Below are 13,537 nucleotides of genomic sequence, written 5' to 3' on the forward strand. Positions count from 1 at the left end.
TGTTTTCGGTAGGGGACGCGTCACTTCTCCCCGACCATAGGCCGTATAAGCTAAAGATCAAGCTTGAAGAGGGAGTAGACGTCCCTTATAGTCTACTTTACCTACTTTCAAGACTAGAACTCGAAGTTCTTCGTAAATATATTAAAGAATATCTTAGAAGAGGCTGGATACGTCGTAGTATATTATTAGCCGGCGCACCTATTCTCTTTATAAAGAAGAAAGACGGAAGTTTACATCTATGCGTCGACTATCGAGTACTAAATACGGTGACTAAGAAGAATCGTTATCTATTACCGTTAGTTAGTAAATCTTTAGACTAATTAATAAAGGTAAAGTACTTTACGAAGCTAGATTTATAAGATATATATTACTAGCTTCGAATCCATCGCGGAGATGAGTAGAAAACCGCATTTCGGACTAGATATAGTCATTTTAAGTATACTATTATACCGTTTAGGCTAATAAATACGCTAGAAGTATTCTAAGGATATATTAATACTATACTTATAGGATTACTTAATGTAATCTACGTAGTTTACCTCGATGATATACTGATTTACTCCGATAGCATGTAGGATTACAAAGAACACGTGAAATCGGTACTAAATCGTTTAAGATAGTATAAACTCTACGTAAAGTTATCTAAATGTAAGTTTTACTAATAAGAAGTTGGGTTTCTCGGCTTTATTATAATACACGGCAGCCTTAAAATGGAGCTAGAGCGTGTTAAGACTATTATAGAATGGCCAGAACCTACTACTATACGTTAAATTAGGACGTTTATAGGTTTCGTAAACTATTATCGTAAATTCATTATAGGTTTCTTACGAATTACGGCGCCGCTTAATAAACTCATAGAGAATAGCGGTAAAATCCCTATAGGTGGGCGAGCATAGCGTAAAGCTAAGTCAGTCGAGATATAGTTAACGCCGGAAGCGCGAGATACGTTCCGATCGTTGAAGAATTGCTTTATAACTACGCCGATTCTTAGGTATTTTAATCCCGAGAAGCATATTCGGGTCGAAATAGATGTATCTAGATTCGTAATTACTAGAATTATTAGTTAACCGTATAAAGATGCGAAAGATAAGGTGTAATGGTACCCGGTCGCCTTCTTTTCCCGTAAAATAGCGGATATAGAGACGCGTTATAATACGCACGACTAGGAACTACTTATAATTATTGAGAGTTTTAAGTAATAGCGATATTATTTAGAAGGCTCCGTATATTAGATTGAATTGTTATCGGATCACGTAAATCTATATTACTTTATATTAACTAAGGTTCTTAATCGCCGATAAGTACGTTAGGCTAAGTGGATATTAATATTTAACTTTAAAATCTTATATAAAGCTAGAAGAGAGAATAAAGTAGATCCTCTATCACGGCGTAAAGATTACGAGAAATCGTCAAAGAATAACGTAGATAGTCGGTGTAATTTAGACTATACTATACTATAGATACTAAAAGACTAGTTATCTAATAGAGTGCCGGAAGCTAGGACACTTTCGGCGACTCTCCGCGGGAATTAGAGCGGGCATTAAGTAATCTAAACTAACGTCTAAGAAATAGAGTAAATCCTCGAAGACTTAATTAAATCTACCTAGAATTCCGATGTATTAGTAAAGAAAGTCATAAGTATAAAGGGAATAGCTATAGAACCGCCGTAGTTATTAAGGTGGGAACGACGATCGGACGCGATCTACTTCTAAGGCCGACTCTACGTGCCGGAAGGCGGCCTATAAATTAATATTTTAAGGGAATAGTATAATTACGCGTTAGTAGGGCACTTCGGCGTTATAAGGACGGTCGATTTAATCCGAAGGACGTACGACTAGCCGGGTCTTTATAAATATATAAAAGACTACGTAAAAACGTATAACGTTTACTAGCATACGAAAGTATATAGACACTTACCATATGGCGAATTAAGGCCATTACCTATGCTAAAGGAAGCATAGAAGGAATTGTCGATGGATTTCATTATAGATCTACCTCTAAGTGAGTGTCTTAGGTATATTTATAATAGTTTACTCGTAGTTTTAGATAGATTTACGAAGATATTATACTATATCTCTATAAGGAAGACGATCTAAGCACCGGATCTTATAGATATACTACTTCGTGACGTAGTTCGGCTCTATAGTACGCTAAACGGTATAGTTTTAGATAGAGGTCCGTAGATAACGTCTAAGTTTTAGAAGGATTTCTACTATACGCTGGGAATTAAGCGGAAACTTAGTACCGCGTTCCACCCATAAATAGATAGGTAGATAGAGCGGTAGAATTAGATAGTTAAGGTGTATTTACGCGTATATTATAACTATAAGTAAGATAACTAGGTAAGGTTGGTCTATGTCGCGGAATTCGCGTATAATAATAGCCGACATGCGTTAACCTATATAAGTCCGTTCGAAGTAAACTTTGGTCGAAACTATAAAGCATAGTTTATAGGAACTTAGTGTAAATTAGAGTAGCCTAACGTCAAGGCGACGGAGATTACGATAGAACTATTCTAAATATAAAGAAGCGTTATAAAGTTATTATAAGATACTATAGATTATAGTAAATCGCACTATAATAAGGGTAGAAAGCCTATGATCTTTAATGTTAGAGATAAAGTTTTACTAAATAGTAAAAATATTCGTAGTATTAGGCCGAAGAAGAAGCTTAACTATATAATAATAGGTCCATTTAAGGTTACTCGTGTAATTAATAACTAGGCGTATGAGTTAAAACTCCCTCCCACGTTAAAGATATATAATATATTCCACATCACGCTTCTCGAGCCATTCCATGCCTTATCGTTACCGGATTATTCTAAATAGACGTTATATAAAGTAGTTACGTAAGGAGGTGCGGATATCTACGAAGTTAAGTAGATACTAGGCTAATAACGTGCCGAAGATGGCACGTGGCTATATAAAATTCGTTAGAAAGGGTATAATCCTAACGAAGATACTTGGGAACCCGTAATATATATTAGTAAAGCAGCGATGTTAGCGTATAAGTAGTAATTAGTAAAGAAAGCCGCGGAATCATAGAGAATTATACTAAAGTACGGCGATTTAACGTTTTTTAGTATAGTTCGGCGCCGAGGACGGCCGCCTAAAAGGAAGAAGGTGAAAGAGATATAGATCTTTAAAACATTCTAAGGAATTAAGGAACTTCCTTAGAAAGTTCGAACTTAGAACTTTAAAAAATTAACTAAAAAAGAGACTTAGAAAAATAATTCACTAAGAGAAATAGACATCGAAAATCGGTGCCAATCAGTATAGATCAGTATAGATTACTAAAGAGATTAAAGAAGTTATTATTAAAGAAAGATGAAATTAAGGAAGCTAAAAGAAAATATAAAGATCTATATAGATCTATATAAACTTATACTAATCTATCTAGAAGAAGTAAGATCGCTTTAAAATTAAAACTGAAAAAACTAAAACGCTAGATAAAAGAGACATATTAGCACTAATTAGTATAGATCTAAACCGATTAAGTTGGAGTAGGAGTAGAAGTACTAATTACCGCGATAGTTACATCTAATTCCTTCCGCTGGTTCTTGTTTAGTATAGTATAGAGCTTTATAACATAAGTCTCTAGCCTTTTGTTCCGACGCTATAAATTCTATATAGCGCGCCTTATAGCTATGAACTCCTCTATAGAAACCTACGGAGCGGCGGAACCTAGGACGGAGAGGGACGGACCGGCGCGGGCACGCTAAGAATTATATAAATTAGCGAAAAGATTCAACGATCGGTATAGAACCACATACTATTAGTATAGAAACTTCTAGATTAGAGCCATCTTCCCTAAATTTACGGCTCTTTAGCACGCGCGAGGAAGGAACCTTAGCCTTTTTACTAGAACCTTTTCTAGGAATTTTAATATCGCCGGTATATAGAAAGAAGTCCGAAGGAGCAGAGATTTTAGCACTATTATAGAGATTAATATATATTAGTAAGAATCTATAACGATTTAAGAAAAACGATATTACCTAGTAATCGCGGTAATAATAGCTATAGTAGATTCCGATAAACCCTTACAGATCTTATTAGAATCGTACTCCTAGGCGTAACCCTTACCTTAGGTATATAGCTCGTAGAAAGCCTTCTCTAAGGCGTTACGATCGGTGGTACTACGCTCCTTATTAGCAGGGGTTACTAGAGGCCTAGTAGTAATCTATACCGATATAAGTAAATCTACGTAAAGTTCTTCGAACTTACTTAAATACCTATAAGTAATAACGCTTCTTGGTTATATAAGTACCGTATATTATAGATTTAGTACTACCGTAAGTAATATACGACGGAAAGCGATAACCATAATAATATATAGCTAGATTATTAGAGCCCGGCCTAGGTTAGGGTAGATTAATGGCTTTTAACATGTCGGTAACGTATATAAGATAGGGATTATTCGAAGGCGCCTATTTCCGCGCCGATTACTTTAGAGCGTCGAGATTTCGGGAAACCATATTATGATTATTATTAATTTATATAGATTATTACGAATTATGTTATTACTAGCTAAGGACGGTACGAAAATTAGTAAATTACGCAAATCGCACTAAATAGTAGTAAATCTACATAAATCTATGTCTATAAGGATCGGGTGATATACCTAATAATCTAAAAAACTCTATAAAGAGTTAAGAAGTTTTTTAAAGAAAGGAATATTTCTAAGAAAAGATTTTAATATAGGTAGTACCCGGGCTTACCTAATTACATCACGTGATACGCTAGGCCTAATTAGGTAATCTCACCTATATAAGAAGTTAAGATAGATAAAATCTAGTTTATTAGGAAAACACTTATATAAATCTTAGATCAGCAAATATCAGTAAGTATCTAAGATAAAGCGTAGAGAACGACTAAGGTCTTACGAGACTTAGGATGGGGATATAGAGATAGGTAATAATCTAGGTCGCTAAGGGTAGCTTCCTAGAGGGAAGGGATAATTATTAGGACTTAGCCTTAGGCAGGACTCGACCTATACGTACCTTAGCTAATAGGGTTAGGAGGTAACGTGAAGGGCGGTAAATAGTCACATGCTAGATAGATTAGCGTCCCTTTATATATATACTCTCGGATTCCTACCAAAAGGGTTCGGTAGTAATTCGTTCTGTGATAGAATACACCCCATTGTTCTATCTGGCTACACTACTATCCAATAATCCTATTCTTATACTTATACTCTTCGTTTCTTTATAGCTTTATATCCGGGGTATAGTACTCTAACTTTAAACTTTAGATTAATATCGTGTTTTGGTTTCCTTATATAAATACGATTAATATAAGATAGAATCTTAACCTTATCTATAAGGGCGAATAAGACTTCTATTAAGTATATATACTTATTTAAGATAGACTAAGATTAGATAACTAGAGATGTTTTTCCGTTAAACTCCTACGACTCATTAATAACTATCTCTTATATAGCCTTATTTATCTTATCCTTAGTCTTATCTAGTGCCTAGAACTCGCGTAGAGTTAAAGATAGGTTCTTCTATTTCTCCTTCTTTCCATTAATACGAAGTACTAATATTAGATATAGTATAAAGAGAGTAATAGCCGTAGAAGGACTTAATAGAGGAGGCTCGTTTTCTATATTATGCTTATTACTATATAACAGCAATAGCGACGAATATATATCTATCGCCTTATTTAACGCCTATAGTATAGAGATAAGTATCTCTACTATATTCGCGTTATAATTAGATATACTAGCCGTATATTTAACGATAGGAGCTAGTATACTATTTACCGTCTTACTCTTAGACTTCCTATTTCGGACTACCTAACTACGGCTTACTATCGCCCTTACTATCGGTTAATATATACGACGCGTTTAAGGAGAAGGAGGAGCCTCTATTAAGTAGTCGGGTATCTTAAGCGGCCTACTAAAACGAGCCCTCTTACCGCTACGACGCGCTATAGGCATGGTTTAAGGGTATTTTAAGTATTATATAATATGGAGATAAGGCTAATGAGTGCCTATATACGTGGATTCGACGTATTTCACGACGTTATGGCTGCTATGCACGATAATGTTCAAAATGCTCATTTACTATGGAAAAACGTTATGTCGCGCATAGGCGTGCATGCCAAGAGTTGCGCTGAAAAAGTTACGGACGGATGGTCTTGGCGCTTTCAACAATCGAGCGATCCGAATGCATCATGAGAAATTGGCTGGCTTACCAGTGGCTGGAGCTACCCAGAGCGGCATCTACTACCGACCACATTATCGTCGTATATATACTGAATCTGGCCTAGATCATGACTGACTCGAATGTATAAGAAGTCTACGCGGACCCGGAGCGTACGAGGCTCGCGACTTCTCCTCCCTCCCTAATATTCCACTATGAGGCTCCTAGATACAAACACAAAGAAGCTTCACAACTTCATAGCTGAGGTACCAGCCTACGCAATCCTCTCGCATCGATGGAGAGCAGAGGAAGTCACATTCCAGGATCTCCAACGGCAAGACGTGTCTTCCATGAAGGGATGGGCGAAATTAAGCAGTGCATGCGAGTTTGCCAAATCATTTGGCTGCGACTGGCTGTGGATGGATACGTGCTGCATCGATAAGACGAGTAGTACTGAATTGACTGAATCGCTCAACTCTATGTTCAGATGGTACAAGAAGTCTGCAATTTGCATTGCGTATATTGACGATCTGGACATAGAGAGCTGGGAAAATAATCTTTCTAGAGCAAGCTGGTTCACTCGAGGATGGACATTGCAGGAGCTAATTGCCCCTAGTGAGGTTCTCTTCACTACCAAGGGATGGGACGTCATTGGATCCAAGACAAAATTGGCTCGCAAACTAGCAGAAGTTACGGGAATCGAAGAGGTGGTGCTCAAGACTGGCAGCATGGATGATGTCAACGTCGCACAGAAGCTTGCTTGGGCTAGTAATCGAGAGACTTCCAGAATCGAAGACGGGGCTTACTGTCTACTTGGGATATTTAACGTCAATATGCCAGCCCTCTATGGCGAGGGGTGCAATGCCTTCATCCGGCTGCAGGAGGAAGTTTTGAAGAAGAGCGATGATCGCAGCATATTCGCTTGGGGGTAAGTATCAACAAGTCTTGCTCGAGTCCGTTCATCCTCGATAACCCCGTATACGGTTACTAACAGCGACCTTATACCTTTTCTGACGATGATACTAGCATGCTCTCTGAGTGCTCACCTTCAGGTCCCCTTCCAAGTCCCTCCAAGACCGATATTACAGGGCCCCAATTCCGCATTGGCCTGCTATCTCCATCTCTTGAAGGCTTTCAAGACTCCTCACCTCTGCATAATATCACGCTCTCTTATCTCTGTAAACGTCTCTCGATCCCTCCAATAGACGGCGAAATCACTACCACGAACTACGGTACCAAGATTCTCTTTCCCATGTTTCCCATTGAAGCCGCAACAGACGATTATCAGCATCATAACGTCTATATTGCGCTTCTTTCTTGCGAAAGTTTAGACGGCAATGTCATCGGCATCTACCTTCACCAACTTTCTGACCACCATTTTGCCCGCGTCAGCTCCTTTGTTGCTCCTGACCTCCTTAGTATTCCCTACTCACTCATTCCCACGAAGAAACTCATCTACGAAAAATGGATTTACGTTACACGTGAGCCGCCGGCTCCACACGCCGTCTCCATCCTCGCCATGATAAACGCCACCGCACTCTTGCGCTTCTGTGCCGAGTCCGGCTTCATAATCACCGGCGAGGGTGAGATTGGAGAGTTGAACAGTTGGGGACCGCCTGTATTGCCATCTGCGGACACCATGGAGCCGTGGACGGTGGATGCCCAGGAACTGGAGCCTAAGTACGTCCTCCTACAAAAGCAATCGTCGAAGCTTGGTCTACTCCTCGCCCTCACAATAGAGCCAGAGCGGCAGGGGCGTGCAGACCGCAACTTGTTCTCCGTCAAAGTGTGTGTACTTGCGGAGCGTGGCGGAGACGCGCCATATACAGACGAACATAGTCTTGAGGCAGTGAAGAATATTGTTGAGTTTTGGAAGACGACAAAGAAGGATGACACACCTATCTCGAGCTATTGTACCGTCGCGGTGCCAGATATGGGAGAAATGACACTACTCATGATCTGTGAAACAGAGCCAAATTGGAGGAACGTGGACTCATATAATGACTGTAGATATAGACTGGTATTGAGATGGAATGGGAGAAGATTAGCGTGACCTCTTGCAACTATAGAGAGAGTCTTCGTGTATGGCAAAGTGTAGAATGCCCAGAGCATATTTACTCTAATGCCCTACAGACTGTACCAGGTACATGCAGCTCTCAAATAGGATTCAGGATACCTCCTGTGCAGGAATTCGCTCTCCAGTAAGGCTAAACTATGTAAATGTTGGCCTCTAGATTGCGGTGCATATTGTGGGCCCAAATAGCTGCGTGATCATTTGTAAGTCAGTATACGATCTTTGCGTATCTATAAGCGACACAATGGTCCTCAAGAGGATAATACTTTGAGTTCGTGTGTACCAATACATGTTCGTTACGTTAGCTGATAATATATTCGTTTCAATTGACTTCTCTCGAAGTTTCGGTCATGTTCATATGCGACATTCATATATACATTATAGATCATAGCCCTTGGCTGTTCCACAATTCCCGTTATTTCATATCTCCATCTATGCAGCCCCGTTGTACGCGATGGCGTTAGGAGTGCCAATTTTCAAGGTAAGTCCCTTGGCGGCACCCATGGTGCTTAAGTCAACAATACGCTTGCAAAGCGCAGCAGGAGTACGCGAACCCTCAAGAGTGAGAAGGTAGGCACCAAGGCCGGTGATATGAGGGGTAGCCATGGAGGTACCAGATATCGTGTTCGTATCGTCATCAGAGCCGTTCCAGGTCGACGTAACGTTTAAACCAGGAGCAAGGATGTCAACAAGCGCACCCCAGTTAGAAAAGCTGGCAAGTGTGTCGGTGCTATCAATAGCACCGACTGTGCAAGCACTCTTCTCAGATGCGGGGGATGAGGTGATAGTAGGAAGACCAGAGTTTCCAGCCGCTATGGCGAGGAAAAGGCCTTGGTCGATGGCGGCCTTAGCGGCGTCATTGGTCATCTGGGAGAAGACTCCGCCCAGAGAAAGGTTACCGACAGCCTTACCGGTACGACCTTTGGCCTTCATATCGTTGGCAGCCCATGCAATACCTTCCAGTACACCCGAGTTAGAGCCGGAACCGGAGGCGTCGAGGACCTTGACGGCAATAAGAGAAGTTCTCTTCGCAACGCCGTAGGTTGCTGAGCCGACCGTTCCTGCAACATGCGTTCCATGGCCGTTGCCATCGCTGTTGTCGTTATCACCAGCAAAGTTAGCACCGAATGAAGCTCGTCCTCCAAAGTCATGATGGGTAGTGCGAATGCCGGTGTCGATGATATACGCAAACGTGCCCTCGCCTGCAGAGGAATCGTAGACATAGTTTGAGCTGGGAGTACGGTGCGAGATACGAGCCAGACCATAAGGAGGATTATTCTGAGTGATGAGAGCACTGGCATAGACCTTGGTGTCTGGTTCGATGGCTTCAATAGAGGCAAGGTTGGCAACAAGCTGAGAAAGAGCGTTGTCACCCTCGAAGGCGAAACCTTGAAAGGCGCCAATATTGAAAGTGCGGGTTGGCTCAGCACCGAGGACTTGTCCCACACTGGCAAGAGCGCTTGACAGAGCATTTGCGTCAGAGCCAGACTTGAACTTTGCAATCCACTTGTTAGGAATGACCTCCTGGTCGGCACGCGTCTCGCGAATGGGAGCGGCGAGGACAGCCGGCACAGCGGCAAGGAGGGTAAAGAAACGCATATTGATACCTGAAACGAAAATGTAGTATATCTTAAGCGTGCTGCTGGGACAAGCAGGATGAACAGCAGGAGAGGATGGGCTTCTTATAGCAGAGCGAGCACACCATATTCCGAAATCTTGATCCTGCCAAGCATGCCTTTCGGCCGCTTATTCCTAGGGCTGGGTGAAGAGAAGAATTCGAGGTTGAAGATCATAACATAATCGGACAGAAGGTTGCCGCCAAAGGACAAAAAACCAGCGAACCAGAGGAGTGCCAAGATTGAAATGGCCAAAGAATTGATAAAGGGCAGGAGTAGCATAGCGCCAGCGGCTGAGTCGAGAAAGAGATCTTCGTAGATCAAGCCAGGCGTATACAAGCGGAATGCAGAATGACGAATCTCACGCTGCGGTGTGAACTCCCGTGTTGATTGCATGTCTCCCAAGCGCTGTGTGGATAGGATGACCATTCAATGTGGGGTGAAGTGTGAACGCTGCCTCGGTGTTGTTGAGATTCCTTGCGGGGTCGCACTACGCCTGCGCTATCACTATCACTATCGTGGATCTCAGCACTCCGCTAGTCTATCCTCTTCGGGGAGACGGATCGCTGTCAGTCTAGATAACGCACTCTTGTTACCTGGCTAATGGATAGGTCCAAAGTGACAGGTCTAGCTCACACCGTGAGAAACCGTAAGAGAGCATGAGCTACAGCACAGGCTGCGACTCGGGCTGACGTTCAGGACCGGCTCCAAGAATACTCCTCAAGCAAGCCGGAGAACAGAAAGCCGAAATGCAGTCGCCCTCGATCCGTATGCAGACATACCCTCTTCTCCGGTGGCTAGGGCTTTTTCAAACCTTCCTGTCGTAGAATAGCACATCCTCGTGTCTCTGAGCTTAAACTAGACGACGTCTCTTGGCATCAGTATGATCTTTCCTTCTTTCGGGTTACTGGCATTACACCGTTCCAAAAGTTCATGGTAGTGCCTCTGTCCGAAGGGATACTCGTCGATGAGAGGAGCGTCGAGATGGCAACTGCGATACTTCGAGTGGAGAGCAATAGAGACGATGCTAGCTTGTCCTCTGCAGATCTCGTTGATGTGGTGGAATTTTGCCTCTTCGGTGGCTTGTGGCTGTCGCTGGTGTTTGATAGTGTCTGATGGTGATGCAACGGTAGACGCCTCTTATTCTGCTGTACAGGACAAACCTTGAGGGTCGTGAGGCAGGAGGCCGAGGCTCCCCGGCACTCAGCCCTAAGCTTCCAGGTTTGCGCCTAAGGCAGTGAACTGTTAGGACCAAGTGGTCCACCGGGGCGGCAAATCGCACCCCGGCCAAATCCGTCAACCACAAGCAGGCAGCGGGCACAACTTGATTTGCATTAATTACCTCAGAGGAACTTTCACATATTCTCTCTGCATTGCGACGTTAGAGACACTACCCAATCGTCTTGCTCTAGAACATTGTAATCAGGGCTTAGCCGAGTACCTTTTTGACGCCGAGGGCCCGAGATGACGAGCCAATGAAGGTGTCTTGACTGTTGGCAACATTGATTGGGACTACAATATCTGTAGAATCACGGTCCATAGCTAATCCATTATTCAGTCGATGTTACTCTCAGCCTATCGCGCATAAAGCCCTCGAACTAGTATGCAGGTCCGTGCAGCGCCTGTGTATCATCACTGAATCTTCTGCTTCTTCTTCTTTACTTATGCAAGGCATCTAGCTATGGCGCTTCATTAATCTACATCTATCAGCTATTAGCTAGCCTCTTGCTCACAGACAACAGAACCACATAGTGCAATGTACCTTCTTCGTGTAGATTGCACTATGTATACCTACCAGGTTTATTTCATAGTCCATCTGCTGAAAATAGTTCACTGCTTGATGACTACAATTGTCAATGAAGCATATTCGTATACCAATGTCTCGAATAATACCAATCACCCTCTTCTGACCTATACTTCTTATGTTATCATAGAGCAGTCTGGAGAGGGTCCTGTGGACCTGTATTAGTGGTGTGATGATTAATCTAAACACCGCGCTAGTAAAGTATTTTAGTTAGGGGACGGAAGCTCAAACGAATTTGAGAGACAAAGAAGTACCTAAGAGACATTCTTCAATCGCTTAGTATCAGTAGAATAATAGCCTCGCTTCTACCTCTCTCAATCAGAATCAAACCAGTGTAAAATAAAATATTGTGTCCGTAGCGTAATCTGCATGTTCTCTCCTGACAGCGCTATACGAGCCTCCCCACATTATTTACCCCTGTTCCCTGTCAGCAAGGCGGGACCATTCTCCCGGAGAGGCTCAACTCATGGCCCGAGCCTCATCAAATACGTTAGATGACGACCGTTCAGTCCACATCGAGATATCGTATCATCGAAATTGCAACACCTTGCTTCTTATTTCTTATAAGGTTACGATGCTTGCAGTGATGTGGTACGAAAGCATTCCTCAATACCAGCCACTCTCAACATGCATTCAAGCAGTTTTGCAGTCGTGCTGATTGCTGTTACTGTACCTGCTCTTGCGCAGTCCGGGGCCTGGGCCCAATGCGGTGGGGACAGCTTTTCTGGACCTAAGACTTGCACGTCAGGATACTACTGCGCGAAGCTGAACGATTTCTACTCGCAATGTCAACCTGGAGCAGCCATATCCGCACCTGCCAGCGCCATCCCAGCTCTATCCTCGACTAGTTCAAGAGTCCCATGGTGGTTCGGTATCAATCTATCCGGCGCGGAGTTCGGGGAAGGTAAGTTTCCCGGCGACTACGGCATCGACTACACCTGGTACAACAAATCCACCATCGACACTTTGATCTCGGTGGGCATCAATCATTTACGTGTCAACTTCCTCATGGAACGCCTTACGCCAGGTTCCCTGACTGGTGCTTTCGACCCATACTATCTCGGAAATCTGACTGATCAAATCGATTATATCACCAGCAAGGGTGCATATGCTATGGTACAACCACACAACTATGGCCGCTTCTATGACGAAATCATCACCGACACCGCAGGCTTCAAGACCTGGTGGTTGAATGTTGCAAGACTGTACAAGGATAATGATAAAGTTGTCTTTGACATCAACAATGAATTCTATGACATGGACCAGCAACTCGTCTTCGAACTCAATCAGGCCGGTATCGACGGCATTCGTGGTGCTGGTGCTAACAAGCAATGGATCACACCTGAAGGGAACTCGTGGACGGCGGCCTCAACGTGGGTGTCTAGCGGTAATGGCGCGAGTTTAGTGAAGTTAGTGGATCCAAGCGACAAGCTGATTTATCAGATGCATCTGTACCTTGGTGAGTCCATATCAATTCTCTGAAAACTTGGGAATAATATATTGTCTAACACGATGATAGACACGGATGCCTCAGGCAATGATCAAACATGTGTTAGCGGAACAATCTTTGAAGAACGTCTCGTCGCGGCGACAACTTGGTTGAGAGAGAACAAGAAGCTGGGCTTGATTGGCGAGTTTGCAGGAGGTGCAAACGAGCTGTGCATTCAGGCGTTTATTGGCGGTCTGAAGTACCTCAAGGCAAATCGTGATGTGTGGACCGGACATATGTGGTGGGCTGCTGGGCCGGTGAGTGAAACAGCTTTGCTTTCTCATGATTCTGGCTAACAGGTTGATAGTGGTGGGACGGTTACCCCTATAGTATGGAGCCGCTGGTTGGTATTGCATACACCGACGTCCTACCCAAGATTCTGCCGTACGTATAGGTACGCTTCGATCAT

General features: G+C 42.9%; 4 protein-coding genes across 4 annotated transcripts; 2 read left to right on the forward strand and 2 right to left on the reverse strand.

Moving 5' to 3' along the window:
- Positions 1 to 6,171: 6,171 nt before the first annotated feature.
- On the forward strand, positions 6,172 to 8,525 carry EJ05DRAFT_476498 (HET-domain-containing protein). The gene is made up of 2 exons (XM_033744042.1): positions 6,172 to 7,073; positions 7,172 to 8,525. Exons 1-2 carry the CDS (start codon positions 6,361 to 6,363, stop codon positions 8,196 to 8,198), a joined length of 1,740 nt encoding a protein of 579 aa, XP_033600685.1. The 5' UTR covers positions 6,172 to 6,360; the 3' UTR covers positions 8,199 to 8,525.
- EJ05DRAFT_381930 (oryzin precursor) lies at positions 8,366 to 10,285 on the reverse strand. The gene has a single exon (XM_033741240.1). The coding sequence runs from the start codon at positions 9,816 to 9,818 to the stop codon at positions 8,652 to 8,654; it is 1,167 nt and encodes a 388-aa protein (XP_033600686.1). The 5' UTR covers positions 9,819 to 10,285; the 3' UTR covers positions 8,366 to 8,651.
- On the reverse strand, positions 9,902 to 10,231 carry EJ05DRAFT_500753 (uncharacterized protein; the record flags this gene model as incomplete). The annotated part of the gene is made up of 1 exon (XM_033747033.1): positions 9,902 to 10,231. One exon carries the CDS (start codon positions 10,229 to 10,231, stop codon positions 9,902 to 9,904), a length of 330 nt encoding a protein of 109 aa, XP_033600687.1.
- Positions 10,286 to 12,133: 1,848 nt separating the features above from the next.
- Positions 12,134 to 13,522, forward strand: EJ05DRAFT_511055 (glycoside hydrolase; the record flags this gene model as incomplete). Its single annotated transcript, XM_033748218.1, has 3 exons — positions 12,134 to 13,098; positions 13,159 to 13,385; positions 13,436 to 13,522. Exons 1-3 carry the CDS (start codon positions 12,267 to 12,269, stop codon positions 13,520 to 13,522), a joined length of 1,146 nt encoding a protein of 381 aa, XP_033600688.1. The 5' UTR covers positions 12,134 to 12,266.
- Positions 13,523 to 13,537: the final 15 nt, after the last annotated feature.

Source organism: Pseudovirgaria hyperparasitica (assembly GCF_010093815.1).
Source record: "Pseudovirgaria hyperparasitica strain CBS 121739 unplaced genomic scaffold EJ05scaffold_8, whole genome shotgun sequence".
Classification (NCBI taxonomy): domain Eukaryota; kingdom Fungi; phylum Ascomycota; class Dothideomycetes; order Acrospermales; family Acrospermaceae; genus Pseudovirgaria; species Pseudovirgaria hyperparasitica.